The sequence below is a fragment of the Tiliqua scincoides genome, chromosome 3 (assembly GCF_035046505.1).
Source record: "Tiliqua scincoides isolate rTilSci1 chromosome 3, rTilSci1.hap2, whole genome shotgun sequence".
Lineage (NCBI taxonomy): Eukaryota > Metazoa > Chordata > Lepidosauria > Squamata > Scincidae > Tiliqua > Tiliqua scincoides.
Window position 1 is genome coordinate 177757082 of NC_089823.1, and position 24284 is coordinate 177781365.

At 38.6% G+C, this 24284-nt stretch overlaps 1 protein-coding gene across 4 annotated transcripts in view; it reads left to right on the forward strand.

The window, feature by feature from the left end:
• The window catches only part of RAB11FIP2 (RAB11 family interacting protein 2), a 55457-nt gene extending 32665 nt beyond the window's left edge, over window positions 1-22792 (forward strand). The window contains exon 5 of one of the 4 annotated variants that reach the window (XM_066622133.1): window positions 22341-22792. In XM_066622133.1, the coding sequence (XP_066478230.1) occupies window positions 22341-22388 (48 nt within the window). In that variant the 3' untranslated portion in view covers window positions 22389-22792. Of the gene's footprint in view, window positions 1-7474; window positions 9062-11420; window positions 12121-22340 lie in introns of those variants that run through there. The other 3 variants (XM_066622132.1, XM_066622131.1, XM_066622134.1) reach the window with 3 other exon arrangements.
• The last annotated feature ends 1492 nt before the right edge of the window (window positions 22793-24284 follow it).

Here is a 24284-nt window from a genome sequence, read left to right on the forward strand (position 1 = left end):
ATGTCTCAGTATATCCCTTTTCAAAAACTTGCCATTTTTATTCATTGTAATGACACTGGAAAGATTATCTTGGCTATATCCTGTTCGTGTTAACATAAGAACATAAGAACAGCCCCACTGGATCAGGCCATAGGCCCATCTAGTCCAGCTTCCTGTATCTCACAGCGGCCCACCAAATGCCCCAGGGAGCACACCAGATAACAAGAGACCTCATCCTGGTGCCCTCCCTTGCATCTGGCATTCTGACATAACCCATTTCTAAAATCAGGAGGTTGCGCATACACACCATGGCTTATACCCCATAATGGATTTTTCCTCCAGAAACTTGTCCAATCCCCTTTTAAAGGAGTCTAGGCCAGACGCCATCACCACATCCTGTGGCAAGGAGTTCCACAGACCGACCACACGCTGAGTAAAGAAATATTTTCTTTTGTCTGTCCTAACCCGCCCAACACTCAATTTTAGTGGATGTCCCCTGGTTCTGGTATTATGTGAGAGTGTAAAGAGCATCTCCCTATCCACTCTGTCCAACCCCTGCATAATTTTGTATGTCTCAATCATGTCCCCCCTCAGGCGTCTCTTTTCTAGGCTGAAGAGGCCCAAACGCCGTAGCCTTTCCTCATAAGGAAGGTGCCCCAGCCCCGTAATAATCTTAGTCGCTCTCTTTTGCACCTTTTCCATTTCCACTATGTCTTTTTTGAGATGCGGCGACCAGAACTAGACACAATACTCCAGGTGTGGCCTTACCATCGATTTGTACAACGGCATTATAATACTAGCCGTTTTGTTCATAAGAATTAATTTGCCAGTTTAGAGCAGCAAAGTATCTCCCAGTGTTTTGTCTAATGGTGACTAGCCAGATGACCTAGGAAGCCAGGGCCACCTTGTTGGCTGTGCACTGCTTAAGGGCATCATTCAGACATCTGAGCTGAGGGAAGGAGAAGGATGCCAGCAGAATGTCACTTCTGGCAGGAGAAAGGGCTGCCTTTTTTACTGTGCACAAAGGCACTTTTTTTTCTAATGCACACAAAGATGCCATAGGACTAGGGGCAGCCTTGTAGGAAGCTTACAATCACATAATGGTGTCATCTTCCCCACACCTCAGAACAACTAAAAATAGTGATTGCGATCCACTTCCTGGTTCACAATCTATACAGCATGACCCTCTGCGCAGTAGTGTTTGCCAAGAAGTCCAGGTGCAAAGCCTGCTAGGGAGTGAGCTACAGACACTGCAGCCCAAAGTGCCACTCTGTACAGATTGGGAGGGCAGATTGTGAGCAGCACAATGAAATGGTAAGTGCCACTCAAACGGGGTTGGCTTTTTCAGAATGCAGTGGTCGCAAGTTTGGTGACCACTGCATTAGCTACTGCAATAGACCTTTATTCACTTGGTTCTGTGGAATATGCATTCTAAGTAACAGATTTATTGAAAAAGAATGAACTCAGCAAGTCTTTCCCAAATCTAAATCCTGTGAATCTATATTGGATATTTTAGGAAGGATAACCAAATTGAGGGCTGCTAAGCTGATAAATAAATAAAGCAAGATTGGCAATACAAATAACAAACAAACTCATGAACAATAAAAGGTCATCAGAGGGTTGAACCTGTTTTTGTTGGAATATTCATCTGACCCTAAAAAGCCAGAAGAACAGCCAGCGTGGTGAGAACTTTAAAAACAAACTCACTCTCTATCCAGTTGGTAACGTAGTAGGGTCATTATTATTATTATTATTAACAGTATTTATATACCGCTTTTCAACTAAAAGTTCACAAAGCGGTTTACAGAGAAAAATCAAATAACCAAATGGCTCCCTGTCCCAAAAGGGCTCACAATCTAAAAATATGCAAAGGAATACCAGCAGACAGCCACTAGAACAGACAGTGCTGGGGTGAGGTGGGCCAGTTACTCTCCCCCTGCTAAAAAAAGGAGCACCCACTTGAAAAAGTGCCTCTTACCCAATTAGCAGGGGTCAGAGTATGTTCTACAAATAGTTAAAATTTTTGGTTTTTGTTAATTTAAATAAGATTCTGTTGCTGCAGTTCTGTGCATAGACTTCATGCTTTCATGAGAGTAGATCCCATTGAACTTAGTGGGACTTGGTTATGTGTAAACACAGATAAGATCTTGTTGCATATACCATTGAATCTGCGATTTAAACTGCAGAATTGCTGCAAGTGTTTTACTTGTAGTTATATAAAATGTAATGCTTTTTTGCTTATTCATAAGTGTCCAACCCAGCCCTTGGGGAGCCCCCACTCTCCAATGAGCCTCTGGCGCTCCAGCGACTTGCTGGAGCCCATGCTGGCCCGATGCAACTGCTCTCAGCATGAGGATGACTGTTCAGCCTCTCTCCTGAGCTGTGAGATGAGGGCTCCCTCCACTACTTGCTGTTTCATGTCTGTGATGCAGCAGTGGCAGTGAATGAAAGGCTGGTCTTGCTTTGTGCAAGACCTTTTATAAGCCTTGAGCTACTGCAAGACCTTCATTCATTCATATTAGTTCCATCTCTAATAAATTCATTTATGTAAATTTATTCAAATTTGAAATGTAAGTTAATTCTTTTTTTTCCTGGCAGTGTCAGAGAGATGATGTGGCCCTCCTGCCAAAATGTTTGGACACCCCTGATTTAGTAGAACATTCTGCCCAATCCTATGCTTAGTTATTTATAAAAGTCCCATTGAGTTCACTAGGTTTTCTCAGGGTGGGTGTTTATAGGATTGCTTCTTTAGACATATAACTGTCAACAGATTGCACCCTTTGTAAAATAAGTTTGATTTTAAAAATAATATCCCCAGCTATGCAATTGATTGGTAGCAAGAACTGTGTTAAATTTTTGAATAGTAATTACTTTATTTAAATAAAGCAACATGTTCTCTTTTTGGAATGAGTTTTCCATATGTTACTTGAAGAGTTATCAAATTCATTTTAATCAAGATACAAGTAGAAGGCACTATTTTTATATACTGGGTTTAAAATACAACTACTGTATTGTAAAAATTCAGAAGTTACAAAATTACTCTTAAGTAGTTTGAGGTAATTTATATGATGTTCCTGCAATGAATTATTTCTTTTCTTCCCTTCGATGCAGTGTTTGGTAATTAAGTTTATATGCCTTGTGCTCTGGTGGTGCCAACACCTGTCTCTGAATGAACAGTGTTTAAACAGGATCAGTAGCCAGTTGAAAGGGCAGCAAGAGCTCTTTAAAGCCTAATTAAGAAATGAAAGGGAGATGAAGCAAGTAGGACAAGAGATGTGAAAGTGGCTTAGATGATATTCCCAGAGCAAAGTTCCTCATTAGAACAATAAACAGATGATCAAAGAATGCCAAGTTGTCATTTTATCTTTCCCTTTTTCAGTAGTTGTGACTATCCGTTTGTACCCAAATAATATTTGGTTATCAAGGCAGTCTCTGCATGTTTACATATTTTAAATCTTACCTTTTCTTTGTCTTTCATTAATTTTGGATATGGTAGCTGTATTATTGGGAAGGAATAATGACATATTTGTTTTAGGGTTAGATTTTTTCCTCAGTTCTTGAACACATTTGAGAATTTACATCATATTTCCATTTAATTCTAAATACAAAAGTCTTATTGGTTTCAATAACTGTAAGCATTTGCATACACACATGGTTATTTTACTTGAAATTGTACATATGGTCTAAGCATAAATGAACATCTTAAGGATATATCACAGAAAACCATCTGGGTGCAATATATTATAATTAAAATGCTATGATTGCTGCTGCCAGCTTTTTTGTTTTGTTATGTTAGAAATCTGACAGATTTTTATTCTCTTACACACAGACACACACAGAGAGCATGCACATTTAGGGGGTATGTGTTTGTACTTGTATACAAATGCATCAGTTTTTAGATTGCTGAAACCATCTCTTTTGTACCATTGAGAGAAAGTAAGTATGAATTATCATAAAGTTGTCTTTAAGCTATGCAGACAGAGATATACCACTTTCTGAACATTTCTCCAAAAGAGATACATCAGTAAAGTGTTATCCTCTGATGTGGGCATTTTTGAATTAAGATGAGAAAAACTGGTTAACAGAAATAAAATCTCCTGAATTTAAACCAGTCAAAACCATGACTGCATCCAGTTATTATCAAGAGATCAAAAAATTAAACAGGTGATTGGGTGCCGAACTTGTAGCATTTATTCTGGCTTGCTAACTGGCCCTTTCTAATTAGCCTGATTACAACTTTGCCGCCTGCACATTTTAAAGATGAGATAGATGCCAAAGTGTAGATAAAGATTGGTGAAATCAGAGGGAGTGAATTTGAATTTTTGCATATTTAATGTCTGCTTCCTAAACCATTAGTGTTTGTTCTCCTTAATTATTGGCTTCAGGTGTAAACAGAAGGCATCAATTTACATCACCTTCCCAAAGTATAAAGTCTGACTAGACTAAATGCACCCATCAGTGTTCAATGACTCATCAGAAATAACTATGTTTTGTTAGATTTTATTTGCTAGATTTAAAATTCTGTATACAGTATAGGTCAGTTTGAATAGGTTCTTCTTTCCTGTGTTGTTCTATGTTACAATTGTAATATATTTCTTTGCTAAAAATATAAATGTTACAACACACATTCAGCAGTCTGGAAGAAGAACATAAACAGCCTGATCCATAGAATATTTAGTCCCATTGAAATCTGCTTAAATCCAAGTGCTCTGATTTTTGTATCACAGCCACGGGAGGACTAGAATGAGTAATTAGACAAACAAGGCTTAAGAAGCTACATAAATCCTTGGCTGCATTCCTAAAGGTTGACTTGTAAAAGAAAGGCAGTTCAAACAGTAGTTTTTTGATATGCTTTGGTTATACAATTCTGTTCTCCACATTCCCATGGTAGGCAAAGCTTGGCATGCAAAGTGGCAGAGATGAGCCACTAGAAAAAGACAGCAAAGAGAAATTCTACTCTCTCTTCCCTAGTATTGAACTAGAGCAGGGGATCAGAGTTTTAAAGGCCCATAAAACAGATAAAGATAATAGGGTGGCAGTCAGTGTGTTCTGTAAGCTTTCAAACAGCATAATGATTTTTTAGCCATCAATTGTTCAGTAACTGAATTGCTTGGGATGTGACTGGGATGTAGCAGATGTTTGTAGAACCATTGTTCAGTTCTGTTTGTCTAGTGCTGCTGATGACTATAAGTCAGTGTTTCCCAAACTGGGTAGGGACCCACTAGGTGAGTCGCAAGCCAATTTCAGATGACTCCCCTTTCATTTCAATGTGTATTTTATTTTTAATGTATTAGACTTGATGCTACCATGGTATGTGACTGCACTTGGGGAAATGTTACATATTTGAACTTTCAACAGGCTGCTATTTATTTTCTCGTATATGCTTTTAACAATGGTCAATGGGGCTTATTCCAGGGTAACTGTGGATAGGATTGCAGCCTTTGGGATGTTTGGGGAAATTTTTTTTTTTAACAGATCAGCTACTGCTTGGAAGGGTTAGGAAGGTTCTTTTTTATTTTAAATTAGTTTTAAACTTATTATAAACTTTTACTTTTTTATTTAATTGGTTTGATTTGGGGCGTGTTTAAAAGTTTTCCTGTTTAATGAGTCACTTCTGGCCATAACATCACTCCCAAGCTAATGACATCACTTCCAGTGGGTCCTGACAGATTGTCATCTATAAAGGGAGCCCTAGTGCTAAAAAGTTTAAGAACTATGGCTCTAGGTATTTTAATTTATCTTTCTATTGCCATATTTTATATTTTTCCTATCTGTTTAAACCTGTTCCTAGAATGACTGCTTCAGGAGGCAAAAAAAGAAGACATTCACACATGTTCAGTGACTTGCAACAACACAAAATGACTTACATTTATGAAATGACCACCACCAGTCCAATTATCAGGCAGAGATTTCCAATTGCCAGACATCATCTCAGATATTTTTTTTCAAATGAGGAAGTTGATGGACTCAGCTGAATTCAGATTCAGTTACTAGGTATTATTGGTATGTGCATGTATGAGTTAGACTTAGCTTGTTTTTAAATATAGAAAGTGGTAGATGTAGATGAAATCTTAAAATAGAGTATACATTCATTAAAAACCAAGACTGCAGAAGAATTATCTCACTGTTGGGAAGCAACCAAGAAATGTTTTTGAACCACATCTATTATCCATTTTAATCGTTTTGGATTCTTTTCAAATATAGACTTGGTTCCCTTGCAGCATCTTCTGCCAGGAAAGTGGGAAATATTCCAGAGAAATGTTCACTTAATAATGCTGCACTGTGGGTCCCAGATGGAGGTCTGTTTCCCTTAGATCTCAATTACAATCTGCTCCTGCTTTTGCTACAGACCAACAGTGAGAGCTTGAAAAGTTGGTGTACAGTAAATTCCTCAGTATTTATATTTTGCTGCAACTTCTCATTCCTTTCTTATTGAAGTGCTGCCAGAATTAATCAGCAAAATCATTCTAATGGTTGCAGTCTTCTCTTGGGACCCTGATTGCTTTCTAATTTGGACTATGTGTAAGTAAATGCTCACATATCAGAAATGATCTTGTTAAGGATGAACTTCTTTTTAGGAAAAACCAGCAATAGTAACCAGTGGTTTATACCAACTCTTCCTGTGTAATGGCTAACTGGCTAAGAGAAAAACAGGTTTAGTCAACTATGTTGTCATTCTTAGCACAGTATATCCCAGTTAAACAGTACTTGCTCGTACAAGACAAACATTTGTAATAGCTTCCATGTATTTTGCATGCTAAAGCAAGTCACCAGGAAAACTTCCATGGAAAATCCAACCGCAATAGGAGATCCACATAGTGAACAGCTCTCAAACTTTATGTGGCTGCTTGCCATGCAGAAGAATTTTGAGCAGCTTCCACATAGCAGTTGTAACGAAGAAGCCCTTGGTTTGTATCAATCCTTAGCGAAACTGTATCCTGGAGCTCTTTCAGCATTTCTTTCCATCATGGATCTTAAGAATTTGGGATTCTGTTACAGCAAGCTATTCACTAATTCATGATGTTTTTGAGCCACTAAACATTGCCCTCAAGCTCCATGAACATCAGAGTTTCACAGGAATTATGCTTCATGTATTATTGTCAGGTGTTTCATTAAGGGGGGCGGGAGAGTTTGATTAGACAAACATTTTGCTATACTTGCTACACCTTTTGATGAATTTGGCATATTGCAGCTTCAAGTCCGCAATGAATCTTGAACACTGTAAAATGCATTTACAGTATATACACAAAGTTGTTTGACTCATCCAGCCACAAATTACCTGAACCAGATAAATAACTTGTCTAATTCCATAAGTGATTTTATCTGTTCTTTTTTAGATTTTTTAAAAATGCTGTTATCTTGCATAACCTACTATAATCTGATACAGTGATGGGATGGGGGAGGATGCTCTTTTCGTGATACTATACTGGAAAAATGTAATTTAAGTATTACAAGTTATATAACTATAATTAAAACAAACTGCTCTTTATTTGAGGATGGAAATCCTTTTGATGCTGCTGCAGGATACCGTAATCTTACTTATGAAGAGGTCGTGCAGGAATTATTGAAACATAAAGAACAACTTAAGAAGAAGGACACCCATATTCGTGAACTTGAGGACTATATTGACAATCTTCTCGTGAGAGTAATGGAAGAAACTCCCAGTATTCTCAGAGTGCCATATGAGCCTTCTCGACGAGCTGGCAAATTTTCCAAAAGCTAAGCCACTAGCAACACTCCATGACATTTCTTTTCATAGGAAGGACTGCTTATTTGCAGTTTTGATATCTTAATTGCCGTTATCCACTTTGTTCATCCTGAGAGATAGTTTGACTCCAAATATGGACAGGTATTGTCAGAACTGTTGTTTGTATATTAGTTGCATAACATTTTACATAAATGTAAGTTCCATTTGCCATAAGACATTCCTTTTAGTTTAAACTTTTAAATGCAGGGTTTTTAAAAAAACACAACATTATAACTAATTTGTACTCCGCTCTACAACTATGATCTCATACACTTACTTGAATATTTACTTTGCACTTCAATCAGTCTCTTTGATGTTACAGCATGCTGTCAAAGTGAATGTGCACAAGTCCAAGCAGATGTGTTTTGCAGCTCTAAATATGAAGGAAAATGTGATAATGTGAGATTTCATTGTTAGCATTTTATGGCTAGGAATCACCAATACAGGCTTAATAAAGAGAATGCTTCCTATCATGTGTTTGCACAAGGATGTTGGCAGTATTGATTCTAAAATGGAATTTATTTGAAATGGTTAAATTTGTGTTTCTGAATCTTAAGAAATTTGGGCTTTTGTACTGAGAGATAGCAAGTTATTAAAAATTCTGTAGAATGTAACGGGAGCCTTTTTGGTGCATAATGATACAGCATACCACTTGTTCAAGCATACATTAAAATTAAGTAAAATAGAACAAAGTAGTGAATTATACCTCATTTGCTTAAATGTCTATATGAATTAGGGGAGAGAACTCTGATAAGGACATAGTAATCAGAAAACTGTATGTCAGCATATATATTGTTCCTTCTCTTTTGCTAAATTGAGACAGAATATACAAATTGTATATTTGCTTGTCTTTACTAATCTAGGCAGTTGCTTTTTTAAAGGAAGTTGGATGATTTATTAAAGTATGACACTGTGTGATAATCTAATATTCTCCTTTCCTTAAATGACTTGAATGTATTTGGTTTAGCATGTCTAGGATACATTTGTGTGTCATGTCTCTTATTTCATAGTGGCAAAATGCAATTTCTGAAGGAAAACACTGCTATGAGGGTAAAGATTATTTACTGTACCAAGTAATCAGAAGGTTTATTTATTTTAATTAACTTTATATAAGACTACAGTCGTATAATACTTATCTGGGAGTAAGTTCCATTGAAATGAGTTGGGCTTCTTTCTGAGTAGACATGTCTAGGATTGTACTAAGTCGAGTGTTAGGTTAAGATGTTAGGCACATGGTGTGTTTAGAAGATGGAGGAGTTTCTTTTGATGCATTTTTCTTGCTTGTTTACCATGCATTTTTCAAATGAAGAAAACTTCTCTGAGAAAGTAAAACTGAAGAGTAAGATTTTTTTCTTTTATAAGAATTATAAAGAGTAATACTAACTATTTGGTTTATATTGAATATAAGAGTTTTAGTCAAAATGCTCTTCTAACTAAATGCTGTAGAACAGAGTTCTTGTCAAATGATATGAGCAGAGGAAATGCTTCTGTTGTTAAATGTCCTCTGCCATATTACTCAGAATGTTGTGCTGTGGACAAAGATCTGTTTTGCTTCCATGAATCTCCACCAATTACCTCTGTAGTGGTGTGGTGGATCCCAATCCATGAGTACATCTTAATTACTGGTATATAGAAGACCATGTCCATCTATATCTATATCAAGTCCACATGCTTTCACTCTGTTCGAACGTATTGAGTGCCAAAGGATTCATTCTAAGCTGCTGTTCGTGTTTTAAGGTTAACTTCTACATTTGAAGTAGATGTTTACCTTCAGTGTTTATACCAGAATGTGTTTTCAAAAACATTGTGTGTTTAAAGTTTGCAGATGTTTCACAGTACTGCAGTTAATGACTTCCACTCATGATGCTTGAAGTTATTAGGCCACTGATGTTTAGTTTGAACTTCCATTATATGAGAGTTCATCATGCCTCTTGAATGAGAGTTCAAGTAAAACAGAACAGCATAAACCACAGAATTCAAAATTCATATAGTTGCTAGAATCTTGTGAAAGATCAAAATGCATACTTGACCATAGAACTTTTGATATACATAGCAAAACTAATAAGAACATCAGTTAAAAACTAGACAGCACTATGTGCTCTCTAGCCGTGTTCTTCTATCTGCTCTACAAGTCAATTAAAGCACCTTTTTGTTTATAGTATTTGTGTGGAAGAAAACAGGAACGGAATGTGTTTCTGAGAAAATTTGCAGTAACTAAAATCAGCACAACGAAATGCACATATACATTTCAAACCCTTCGAAATTTGTGTCAAAACTACAAGTAGGTTGTCATTATCTAATACACAAGCATTGAGGTATAGGAGCACCTTTTACAAAAATATTCTTGTAGGAGCAGCAACCAAGTCTCTGCTACAGTCAAGATGAGATTACCTATGATAGTAGAGTGGCTGAGCACAGTGTACAAGCCCACTCTGTCCTGAGTAAACCTTGATGGGATCACACACCAGTATTAGAACATCTTTAGACTATGTGTTTAAATCATGTACAATATTCATTTGAGAATGTTTTTTAGAACATTGCTTTCCATACCTACCCTCAGTGTAAAATAGCTTCTACTAAGTAGTTTCAGTGCTTCAAAATCTTCATGCCACATACAGTCCATCTCCCAGATGCTTGAAGAATTAGCATGAAGGGCTTACTGGCAATCACACTTACTTTAAAATAATTCTTTTGAAACAGCACCTCCTAACTGCAGAATGTCTAATACTTTTATAAAGCATATGAAGATCATTTTTCAAATTATAAAAATCAAATGAAAAGTTACTGTTGTCAGAATGTTTGATATTTATATTACTTCTTGCTGCTGCATTTTATATTGAGCTTTATTGTCACTTACCAATGAATGTAGAATTAACTATAGATTATACTTAGCTATACCTATTGTCGTTGGCTGTAAATCAAGGGCTAGTTGTAATGTTCCAGCTATGAAAAACTTGCCTTGTATTTGACAGTTTTATGAATGGGGTCATTTTCTCCATTAAGCATTCAAATATTTAGTTGTCATCCCCCACCCCTACCCCATGCTCTTAAGAACTAGATTCTTAAAAGAAATAGTGTATGTCTTATATTTACTACGGTACTGGGATATTATTTACATTTTAACATTTTAATGTAGACCAGTGGTTCTCACACATTTAGTAGCAGGACCCACTTTGTAGAATGAGAATCTGTCAGGACCCACTGGAAATGATGTCATGGCTGGAAGTGACATCATCAAGCAGGAAAATTTTTCACAATTCTAGGCTGCAATCCTACCCACACTTACCCAGGAGTAAGCCCCATTTACTATCATTGTTAAAAGAATATACATAGTAGCTTGTTAAAAGTACAGGTCTGTAACATTTCCCCAAATGCAGTCACATACCATGGTAGCATCAAGTTTAATTTATTAAAAATAAAATATTGAAATGAATGAAGACCCACCTGAAATTGGCTTGCAACCCGCCTATTGGGTCCTGACCCACAGTTTGAGAAACACTGATGTAGACTGTTTTCTCCACAAGCTGAACTCCAATATCCTAACTGTTGTAGAAGTGATAGAATTGAAGATATGTGTGTTTCAAAAGATGTTTAACATATGTTAAGTTCCTTGTGCTCTGAAAGCAGCTGACAAACTATAAGACCACTGCTAGCTGAAATAACTTGTAGGTTCTGTTAATTGTTTTTTTCCCAGGTATTCAAAGGGCCAAATTTCATGAGCAGAAGAAGCAGGTTGTGCAGAAGCAAAAGTTGCATTCCTGAATCTTCATTTCTCTGCATCCTAACAGTCTCCAAATTTAGCTATAGTTACTGACAGTATTTAATATGCAATTGTTAAAGCACTTTAGTTGGCTGATTTTTTTGGTAATGGTTTTCAGAGTCATTTGTGTCTGAAACGTTGGCCCTGACTTGAACTTTGAGACTACATTCAGGGGATCTGCTGAATATAGAATTCATAAGAAACATAAGAACAGCCCCACTGGATCAGGCCATAGGCCCATCTAGTCCAGCTTCCTGTAGCTCACAGCGGCCCACCAAATGCCCCAGGGAGCACACCAGATAACAATGGTGCAATCACTTCACTCAGCATAGATGGTTTCAGATTATATTTATTTGGTACGATAAAAACTGTACATTGTAGAATCATATAGCAAATCTGCAAAATATATGAGCATGTATTAGGGGCAAAAGGGGAAGGTTATTTTGTTCTTGTGCAATGACTGATAATTTGTACCCCTTTCCCCCCAAAATAGAGTCTCAACTTATAGGCATATGTGGCACCTGTATGTGTAGAATGATGAAATGCATGAACTATTTTTCTTTCATTTGTATCTTTAACACTTTTTACTTGATAAAATTGTAAGCTAAATTTTAGGTTCTTTCCCAATTGTTGTTGCATGTCAGACATCAATAAAAAAGTCACTGTGCACTTCGGTCACTTGTCCTGTCATTCTAACATATGAGTGAAGTACTATAAAATTCAAATCAAGATTTATCTCATATGAGGAAGGCAATGCTCATCCTGTGAGGAGCAGTTAACCCTATGCCTTGGAGGACTGCAGGAGGATCACACAAACAATCAGGTTGGTCATATGGTGCCAGCAGCTGCTCCCCCACCAGGATTGTGGTGGGACAGCTAGAGGCTCCAAGTTAGTGGGCCAAGTCTGGAAGCGAACCTTCTCTTCCAACATAGAAAGTCTCGGTTAGATCCAGACAACCACAACTGGTGCTGTGTTTTGTAGAACAGAGATTTCCATCTCCTCCATTCTGCAGTCCCCTACAATCCCAGAAAAGCAGGTCCCCATGTCCAGGCTTTCCTCAGGAATAGCATGACTTTATGGTTGTAACTTCTTTCTTGCTGTGCTAAGCCTTTGGCAAACGCATGGAGGCTTAACATCATTTTCAATAGCAGCTTCTTTGTGCCATATTTTTAAAACATGAGTGTGTTGAATGTGCAGCTTCAGCTCCAGCCTACATTACTGGCCCCAAATTTTATTCTGTCAGAACTACCATGATCTCACAAGTTCTCTCTACTGCAAGGCTGTAGTCCTTAACTAATGATTCAAATGGAATTTATGTGCAAATAGTCAAGTGCAAGATGGTAGCCAACTTTTTATGCCTTTTCTGTGAATATGCTTATTTAGTGTGGTTCACTTGTTTGCTTTAACATATCTTCACAGAATATTCACAGAAAAGGCATAAAAAGTTTCTTTGTGGAATATATAGCTGCTTTTAAGTAATCCCAAAACATTTGGTGCTTTCGGGCCCAATCCTATCCGACCTTCCAGCACTAATGTTGGTGTATGCAGTATCCTGCAGTGGGAGAATAGTCATGGAGGCCTACTCAAGGTAAGGGAATGTTTGTACCCTTACCTTGGGCCTACTTCAGTGGACAAAAGGAGGTTATCTTACAATATTGAATGTTCTGTGCTTCTCCAGAGTTGGAGGTTATTCAAAACTGGTTTATTCTTCCACTTGCTTCAGAGGCAGGGCTATGCAAACAGAATTGTGTTGGTTTGCCTTCAATGGATGGAGCCTCCCACAGTTCCAGTCCGACCTATTCCAAGGCAACAAAGCTGCCAACAGAAAGCTCTAGCAATATGGCATCTTACTAGCAGCTAGATTCAATGTTTTAACTGCTGATATATCAGCCTGCTGAGGGAATCTTCTGCCACATATCTGCTGTATACCATATTAAGAAGACAGTCTTTGGCCACAGAGAAGAGCATTGTATCTAGTCTAACTCATGATAAGGATGGCAGGCATCCTAGGTAGAGGGCTGCTTTCAGTCTGCAGTAGGATCAATTCACTAGCATCAAGCAGAAATCCCATTCTAGACACAAAGATGGCATTGACCCCAGGCTGGTTCTGACAACAAGAGATCACAAGTAAGGAGCGTTCTTTTGGCTGCCAGTAAGGCTAGGATTTCTGAGGAATTCCTTTACCATGTCAGAACCCTTCCTAGCAGAGCAGTCATATGAGGGCAGCACTATTTAGCCACAGCAAAATGGCAAGAAGGGCCAAGCATGAGAAGTGGGGACACCTTTGCTTCCTACTTCACTAGATAAAACTGAATTGGAAACTGAATTTAAGCAACCCAGGTGTCAAACCCAAGTTATTCATTTGGGGGGGGGGGGAATCTTCTTTTTCATGCACTCCTGATCCGTTCAGCTGGAGAAGGGGAGCTGTTCAGTTTTGTGTAGAACAGCATGTAAACTGAGTAGAAGTCCTAGTGGCTCTAGTGGACAGCCCTAAAGCTGCACCCCTTAGCCAGAAACTGACCCTGTGGTTCCAAATGTTGCGAATGAGACAAAAGAAATGAGTTTATGCAAGTCTCCTTTTTATTTATTTATTTTTAATTAACACCCACAGACATACAAACATGTTACATACATTTGGAGTGCTAAATACCATATACCATTACTCATTAATCATACTATATCTCCTAATCTACTACTCATCTACTTCTGCCTCTTATTAGTTTATCTATTTATATAATATATACTAAATTTTCCCTAATGCCCTGTACTATATTTTCTAAATTTTCACTTTCTATCAAACATAAACTTACTTCAATTACTCATTAATATTAAAACAAAAATTCCCTATAATATCTTTTCTAAATATTCACTTTTTATCATCTCAACTAGTTCAATTACTCATTAATATCAAATAATAATCTAATTTCCAAATTATAATAAAACCAACAATCTCTTATAATATGTTCTTTACCATTCTCCAGTCTAATTCTCCAATCTGATTACATTTTTTTCTTTAACATAATAACCACCTATAAAACAATTCATCTACATGCTAACATTTTCAGCTATTTTTTCTAATTCATATATATCAATTTTGTATATATTTATTTTTTAAGCAAATTTAAACCAGTTATTAACTAAATAAAATCCTCCAATTTTCTTTAACCCTCAGGTTTCTTTTTCTTTCCTTTCCATTTTTTCTCCTGTAATATCTTTAATAATTTATCTCCATAACAGAATCCAATAAGCCCATACTTTCTTGTATAAGGTATGTTCATTCTTCCAATTAACTGGGATATGTTTTCTTCTTGTTCCAACAAATTTTGTATTTTGTGCACCCATATTACTCTGTCCATCTTCTCTATTTCAATCTCCATCAGCGTCCCCTCTAGTTCCTGTTGATTTTCCACTCTTCTAATTTCTGTATCCACTCTTCTGATGATGATTTCATCCCTCACCATCACCTTTTCCGCTTTCTCCTTCTGTTTTCTTCACATCTTCCAATTGCTCCTTGCACACATCTATCTGTTGAGAGAGAGTCTTTAAACTGGCTTGAATCTGCAAGGACTAATTCAACTGCTGTCTTCTTGTTGTGAGCAATTTTTCCAAATTTTTGAGGATCATTTGAGTCCAAATATCCGGAACAGGCTCCATCTTGCAATTTCTCTCTAATACACAAGATGTCCACAGCATATTATTCTCCTTACTTCCAACACATGTTTTTTCAGTCAGGCATTTTTTGAATTTTTCTTACAGATAACAGTGTGATTAATGGAGAAAAACAAAACGAAAGAAACAGTCTCAAGGAGACAAAACTCAAGTCTAATAAAAATTATGTCCACAAGTAATTCTGGATTTTAGTCAACACACCAAATTATATTTATAATCCATGACGGATTTATTCCACTACAAAGATAAAGAGCACTTTCAACATCCTTAAAAAGTTTCTCATTAATGCTTTCAGTGTATCCAGGGCTTTTAGCCAAATCAGTCAATCAAAGCCGGGGACAATATTAACACATACTTATCTTAAATTTCCAACTTAAACTTTACGCTTCATGCTTTTTCTTCCATATGGTATCTTAGCACGGAGCCAGCAGCTTGATTGCAGATACTGCACCTCCCCCAATACTGTCCCTGACGTTTAGGTTTCCGAGAAGAAAGCCCCCCCCCCCCGGTTGGGCTTTCAAAATCTCTGGTACCTGCACCGTGGAAAGATCTTACCTCTCCTGATAAAGATCTTCAGATCCTCTTCAGACCTGCAGTTTTTTGGGGGAAAACAGACTGTCTCTCAGGAGACCCTGGAGACATGTCTGTTCATCCACTGTTGGCTCCTCCTCCTCAGTTTATGCAGGAGGCCTTTGCCTACTCACTTCCATTTTAACCTGATATTTGGTTGTTTGGTCTAAGGAATTTCTGAAATATATACTGATGTGGTGGATATACATATACTGGAGGATGTAGTCCTCTATAAGATTTACATAAATTTGCCAAGGCAGTTGCTTTGATGTACACATTTACATATTATACATTATTATACCTGCATGGTGGCAGCAAATATTCTTACAGGACCTCAGAAAATGCAAATATTTTGCTAGATATAGGACAGGATTCTAGAGTTCCACCGGGCTAGGAAACTGAAAATTCAAATCATGCAAAAAGTTGTATAATCAAGATCTCATTTGTGTTCCTTTCCCAAGAAGAAAAATCTAAGGTATTTACTCTTGTTTAAAACCAAGTGGATCAAGGAAACTCAGGAAAATAGCAGCAGCTCCCTCAAAAAAGCTCTTAAGCTTTTATGATTTTCATGCAATATCTATTATCTCCATACACCAGAAGCTCCACAAATGCTTCAAACCTGCTCAACTTGTCTGCAGAATTCACTAGAGTAAAACTTACATAGTGCAGCCACCAAATCTCATGATTTTCTGCATAGATATTGTTCCAAGGCTCCTCACAGTTCTCTGTAGTGGTTCACTATCCCTGCAATCCAATATTATCTTCACATACCGTATCCTTCAGGTGGTGGCTCTGAAGTCATCTATCCCTGGAAGTCGCTGTCAGAGATCGCTCAGACCAAGCAACAATACACACAAGTTTATTGGACAGAGAAGCCTGCTTCAAGAGTCTCCTTACTCAAGGCTGATGCAAAGTCCCAGCAACAATTTTATCAGAACTGAGTTGAGTGTAAATGGTTTGGCTCTATAAGATTTCAGGGGAACATTTCAGGTGCAACATGATGGTCCAAACCATGGCAAATAATACCATGGCAAAAGCACATTAGACAAGGAGAGACAAGATACAGATAACTAGTTCTGGAGGTATCTTTACTGGGTGATATGCTCCTTACAGTTTTTTACAGTAATTCCTGTTAAGAGGAATTCACAGCAGCAAAGCAGATGGACTGAACTGAGGGAACTGAGATGAGGGAAGTGGAGACTAAATGCTCAAGTATTTTTTTTTTTTTCTCTGACCACTAAGTTCTGACAGCAGAATGCCTCTCAAGCGAACAACATAGTTCACAGATGCTTTGCAGCACTGCTGTGATGAAGTGGAAATGTTAAATGCACAGTGACCTCAAGGTGTCCTATATGTTTTTTCATTATTTGCTTCGTTCCAAGGTTCTTTGAAACTGTACAGTACAGAGAGCAGCTTTGATTCTGATAGCTGTTCATGAACCAGCATTCAGGCCTCTTGAAGTTTGTACAGGCTTATACAGATTTCAAATCCATGATTCCATTCTTCTGATCTGTGAATTGTTCATCTATTGGGAAGGGAAATCAAAATAGATAGCCATCACGGTGTCTGATCAACTGGGTTTCTATTGGCTAAGATGGATAAGGTTTGGCCAGCTAACAGTATGAGATTTCATTATTTTTTTTAATGGCAAAACCCTATTTTGGCAGACAGTAATGTAACCAGTGTCAAGAGTTCCAATCTAGACCGCATGCATCCCTGGAGGTTCTTCAGGTGAAAAGCTCCCATGACAGCTCATACACCATTATATGACAGTAATGGCAAGTAAAAGATGTCAGCAATTCTGGAAATCTTACCTACAATAATAGCAAAAGTTGCTGATAATGGCAAAAGCCTTATTTGGCTTGGAATAGGAAAACACAATGCCTTTGGTGCTGTTGCTACTTCATCTTTGGTGTCCATCACAAGAGGCTCCAGAGCTGTAGTTTAGTCACTCTTTGTAATAATTTCTTATTATACTATATCCCACCTCATCATCAGATTACATTATATCCCACTTTCCATTATATCCCATCATAGAACTTATGTGGTCTCCCACCTAGGCTCCCACCTAGGCTCTGATCAGAACCAGACCTATTTAGCTTCAGCAAAGTGCTTCCCTTCTATGTGCCTTCAACCCAGGCCTTGGTTTGAGAACACAATTTTTTTTTTCCAGTAAATTAAATTGGAATGCATTTAATATGCTATAATTATGAGATGCTGCTCACAATTAAGAGTTTTGGAAACCATTTACGTGAACACCTGTGTGTTTAAGTATAATTTTGCTTATTGAGGGGAAAAAATGATATGTGTTAAACTTCTCTGATTTCCAGTGCAAGACAATAGCAAATGTTAGGAAGTTTAGCAGATGGAACTAGTAACTAAGGAGCTGTCTGAAAGACATATGTCAACGACAATGTATTGCTTCAGCCTGCTGTCACCTCCATTTTCTAGGTCTCTGGGACACTGTTTTATAAACCTTTAGGGATTAAACTAACCAATATCAGCAGGGAATGTCTTAAGAAATCTGGTGTCACAGGCTGACTGTGGCAGACCAGATTGCGTCTATTGTTGCCCCACGTAGGTGCCTGTCGCATGGTGCCAATCGCTTTAACAAGGAAAAACACTGCAATGTGTCATGTCACCTCCTCCTCTAAATGATTCATGCAGGCCTTGTTAAGGTGATGAGGGCCTCGTTCTCAGATATCTGTGGTTTCCATTAGGAATTCCTTGAAAATTGACTCCCCGGGACACCTTTAGAGGTAACTTCAAAAGGCCTCATTAATGAATATCATGCCATTTATACAAGAGCTCTAACAATGGCATTAGAAAAACCTGTGTTCTCCTTAGTTTGCAGTTAAGTCAGTATATTAGCTCCATAGCAAAGACAAAAAATACAAAACAGAAATCTGCTTTAACAGATGTGGGCTCGGGACAGTTATCAGTAGTGCTGACATTCTTCAGTAGTAAGCTTTACCTCTAGAATAGCACAATTAACCAACAGCTAATTGACAGAGTTCACCTAAATGCAATGCTATCATTTTGCATGTAGGAGTGATAGTCTAAATTCTTTCCAAAGTGGTGTGTGGGCAAGATGTTATATAATTTCTGAAATTATGTGATTCACTAGAAGCACAAAGCACCTACACCTGTATGTGTGACATACAACACAAAAATTTAACAACCACAGTAATAACAATGTATTAAAAACAGATAATTTTCTGAATGCTACCTTTTTTTAGTACATCAGCATATAACAAACCAGGAAAACTGAAACTTAAAAAAAAAGTCTTTGCTATAAAGATATGCATTTTTAATGAGTTCTGTGATTAAGGGCGCAATCCTAACCCCGGGTTAGGCTCGCACAAGCCATGTGCAAGCGTGTTGTAAGGCATGTTTGCGCCGCCTTAGGAGTTGGGGAGGCCAGTACATGCTGGCCTTCCTGCACTGGATCCAGGCCTGGCAGAGTAAGTTTGCGTCAGCCAATCATAGCCAACACAGGGGTGTGGGGATGGTGGGGAGGAGGTGTTTCAGGGTGGGGAGAGGGTGGGAAGCAGGCGTTCCCGGGGGCAGGCAGGTGGGGAGCGGGAGGTGGAACCAGGATCCTGACCCCGTTATGCTGGATCCTGACCCTGTTCCCCAGCAGCACACTGTGGCCTCTGGCCGCTCTGTTCTGCTCAGATCTGCACCACCTCGTCAGGTGGTGGAGATCCAAGTCGACCCATTGGAGCCACTGCAGCACAACATGGGGTTTCAGCAGGTAAAGGGGAAACTTGCTCCAGCACAAGTTAGGATTGGGCTGTAAGTATCCTATCCTCACATCTCAAACCAGTTGTACATATATTAATTGGAACTTAGAGGTGCTGGGTACTTGCTAAATTCTTGTATTTCTTTTTAATGGAGGAATAAGCATTTTTATTTCTTAATCCCTGTAGCGTTCAGAAAAATCAGAAATCTCCTATATCTGATCCTGCACTCCATTTTAATATTGATAGGCAGCAATCCTATACACACTTGCCTAGGAGTAAGCCTTACTGAACATAGTGGATCTTACTTCTGAGCAAACAAGTATAGGCTCTGTTTTTAGAAACTGCACACTTTGGGGCTCTTCTATGCCCTACTTTGTTCCTCCCATCTCATTGTTTTGCTTAACATCCAGTCTGATAAAGAGTCCTGAAGAACTCAAAGGGTAGCCCACTTCCTTGTGCCATTTTCTTAATTAGTCCTAATCAATAAGCAGTTCTCAAACTGTGGGTCGTGATCCACTACTGGGTTGCAACCCAATTTTCAGTGAGTTGCGAAACTGACATGGTCATGGCTGACAAGACAAATGTATTGAGCTCTACGGAAACTGAAACAAAGCAACATGTGGCAACCATGGAGGCAACCTTGGCTTGGTCCACTTTGAAAGCAAGCTGAGGGGAACACAACACCACCAGAATGGTTCTGATCCAATGAACATAGGTCCCAACAAAAAAAAGAAAACAAGAAGGAAGACCCTCCCTCCACCAGTTGACAAGGAAAATGAATCCTATGGAAAGTGCAACTAAGCCCCATGTGTGTTTACTTGTGAGGAGGTGAACATGTTTTGGCTCTTATCGAAGGCCAGGAAAAGGAACGAGGCCCCCAGAATGGTTCCCATCCAATGAACATGGAGCTCAACAAGCTCTCCAGAAGGTGGTCCCTGGGCTATCGCCACCCCTCCCCATGCTGAAATCTGCCCCCCTACTCACCAGAGGCTCACGGAGCCTCGCACAACCTCCTCCCACACTGGGGAAACCTCTGTGAGGTTCCCTGGCGCTATAAACTGTGCTTCTGGCAAAAAGGTACCACAGTTTCCGCCCCTGTCGGGAGCCTCAGAGAGGCTTCCACAGGGTCCTGGCGGCCAGTGCCTGGGACATTTGCCCCAGGGAGCTCTATGGCAGGCACGCAACTGATGGTAAGCTCTGTTCACCCAGGGGAACGACCAACAGGTGTCAGATCAGGCCCATGGTTTGGCACCTGCTGTGATAAAGGATCTTTTAAAAAGTGGGTTCTGGTGCTAAAACATTTGGGAACTGCTGTAATAAAGACATAAACCTGTTTTTTTTTTGTTTTTTTACCCCTTAACACAGCTATGTTCAATTATTGTTAAGAACTACGCTTAAAGTTTGCAGCTTGTAGTATATATAAGTTTCTAAATCCATAAAATAATGCATTTTGGGATTTTTTTTTAAGTGTATGAAGCATATATTTCAAATGTATAAAACCAAATATTTCAGTCCAAGCATTATGTACTGACATAACTTTGTTCTCCAACTAACAAAATTATCACCTTCTTACCAGTGTTCTGCCTGAAAAGTGAACCAAACAGAACATAATAATATATAATATGAAGAAGCAAGCAAGCATTTTGGAAATGAGAAAAGATACGTACTGACTTGCAACCTAGGTACTTGGATGAACAGGTGTTCATATGTTGTGTTCATATGTTATGTTCCTTCCTGCAACCTGGATGCTTTCCTATTTAGAAACTGTCAGAAATGTTGCATGTTGTCAGTTAAATGTGAGTTTGAGGATCACATCTTTGTAATTTTCAATGTATTTGGATTATTTTCTTAATATGGGAAATGAATGATTTTCTTGATGGCAGATGTACAGCCTTGAATGTGCTGAAACATGTTTTTTTCTTCATTGATAAATAAAACTACTGAACCTCACTTTCAACCACTATAAAAAAAAAAAAAAAGCCATCCGTGCTGCTGAAGAATTCATACAATGCTCAGGGCAAGTTACAGCTGGCTTAAAGAGCAAAATCTTTTCTAGTTAAATGACTTGTAAAACCATTACATCAGTGAGCTTTTCAGCAAATGTATTCAATTAAAGGGGATTTGTGCCATTTCAACAGCTATTGGATTACAGCACACAAATTCTTGCAATTTCCAAAATTTAAAGAAAATTGAAACCATAGATTATCTGCATTGCTTCTTTCTTCCCCAAGTTAAGTGGCGGGAGCTAAGATGGCGGCTGCACCAGTGTAATGAGTTGATGTCCTCCCAGCAGCAATATTAAAATGATACCAGTAGAAAACAGCAATCCTACCAATGGAAATAACCACTCCCACAGAATCCCTCCCAACACTATCACTGCACACCAATCGCAATATTGCTCCTGATTATTACCTACTATAGCCATGTTTGCAAGGCGCCAATCAAGATGCGAGAATCCCAGTCATCACAATGACAATGTCACTTAACCCATCCAGTATGCCTTTCCCACACGCAAGAGCACAATCAGGCTGCCAGAAAAGAGTTTGTAGAGTCTTCTTCAGTAAACCTAATGCCATAGCTCAGTAGTTAAGAGAGCAGCAGATCTACCACCAAGATTTCCCCAGGCAGGGGTTTGCATTCCTTAAAGAGCCATCCTTCCATCAGCAAGCCACCAGCACTATATAAAGACAGGCTACCATTCCCACTATGATACACAGTAACCTCATATAGGGAGAACTTATGAAAAAGAATGTAAAGGTGTTTTGTAGGAACAATTCCTTCATGGGGAGGGGTTGAGAAAGATTTATACAATCTTATATGTTATTACTTTAAAATGTTTTCATTCCATCTTTTTCCCTTGTTTCCAAGGTGCCCAATGCAGCTGACATCATAATGAAAAGCATAAAAATGCAATAAAAAGAAAACATAATCAACAAGATAACAGCAACACAATCAATTAATGGAGACTAAAATGACGAAGCAAGGCAGAACAAAGATGTTTGTAACCCCAGCTGGGAGCTAAGAAAAAAACAAAACCCTGCAACTGTGTGAAGTTCTCAGCCACAAAAGGAGGGAATTCCGTAACTGTGGCACTGCCCAAGAAGCTCTAATCCTTGCTGCTGCCAACCTATCTATAACTTGTATAAGAGTTCTGAGACATTGTGTTGCATTTCTGCATGTTGTTTGTTATTCTCTGGGTGCGTTTTGTTGATTGTGTAAAGTGCCTCTTCACCAAAATTCCACCATTTTATGCTCATAGTACTTACTTTTGGTGTTGGATTTAATAGCAACCCTATTTTATCCAATTGGCAAAATGCAAGCATAGGGTTGTCTGTTAAGTGCTTCAAAACGAACACATTTCTGTACCAATGCCAATTATAAATGTTTTGGGGAAGAGATAAGACACTAAACTCTGCCCTGTCCAGACATATGATTCACTCATTCCCCTGATTTGTAAAAGCAGCTGTGCGTTGGAGAGATTTGTGAGGAGAACCAAAATGTCTGAAAGCAATTTATATCATTGATTAGAAAACAGACACCATAGAGACACTCATCAACCTGTCTGAGATAATGCTGTCTCTTCACTGGGTCTTTTTAAATACGTACATAAGAACTTACTCCGCGTGAAGGCAAACATGTTGATCTTAATCTTTCAAGCCCGCATTATGTTGAAAACTGTTGCATTAAATTCCAGACCAGGCTTTGCCAGGTAGGGTTGACGCTAACATAAAGAGGAATGGATTTCAAAGAACTTGGCTACACAGGCATCAAGCATTGTCTGACAGCTTTCTCTTCAGCAATGCCCCCTGACAAAAAACCAAAACTGCTTTTGAAACTCCCCTTGTTCCCTTTATAAAAAAGGAAAACAGAGAGGAAATTTAGATATGGAAACAATAGAAATCTCTTTATCTGAGGAAATGCTATTTGTGATTTATTCTTTGATTTTTAGTGAGATCCAGAGAGAGCTCAGAAAATGTGTGTAAAAAGGTGTGACCACCCTTGTTTAATTCAAAGTATTTTACCAGTGCGTGTGCTAGTCAAAATGTTATCTTTTCAGTTTCATATCTAGAAACGAATGTCATACAAAGACAGCCTTTAATCTGGAATATCGCTTTGGCTGCTTGATTTGCAGGTGGTGGTGTCCTTGAAGAACATAAAGATTGCTTAAAGTCCTACTGTGGCCTCGCAGATGACTCTGGGAAACTCACTGAAACTGAGCTGGCTGGAACTCTTCCTCTCAGACTGGAATCTTGTCACTGTAATCCAAACATTGTTAACTTCCAGATTTAATGGCTGAAATGTGTTCTACTTGTAACTGCCCTTGAGTGGTAAAAAGACTTCAGCTGCAATCCTAACAAACATTCCCTTACCTTGAGGAGGCCTCCATCACTGCCACCCAACTGCAGGATGCCACCAAGAAAGCTCTTCCTCTAGCCATAGCTCCCCTCACATCTCAGGATTGGCACCTGCAAGAGGCTAGTGCCTAGTTTTGGAGCTCTAAACACCCTGTGTCATGTGTACCTTAGAAAACACATCATCTCATACATTCCTGTTCACCCTCTTCTCTCAAGAAATAAGGCTTTGTTCCATTTACCTTCTTTCTCAGATGTATGGATAGTGAGTACATGGAACACCCATGCTTCAGAATGATCTTCCTCAGGAAATGCAGCATGTATGCTACTCCCTTACTTAAGTCTCCCTGCAAAGTGAAGTAGTGTTGCCAATCCTCCAGGAGTAAGTGTCCTGGAGTGTCCAGGAATCAGCATGAATCTCCAGGCGAGTACTGAAAGCAGTTTGAAGGTTTTGATAGGC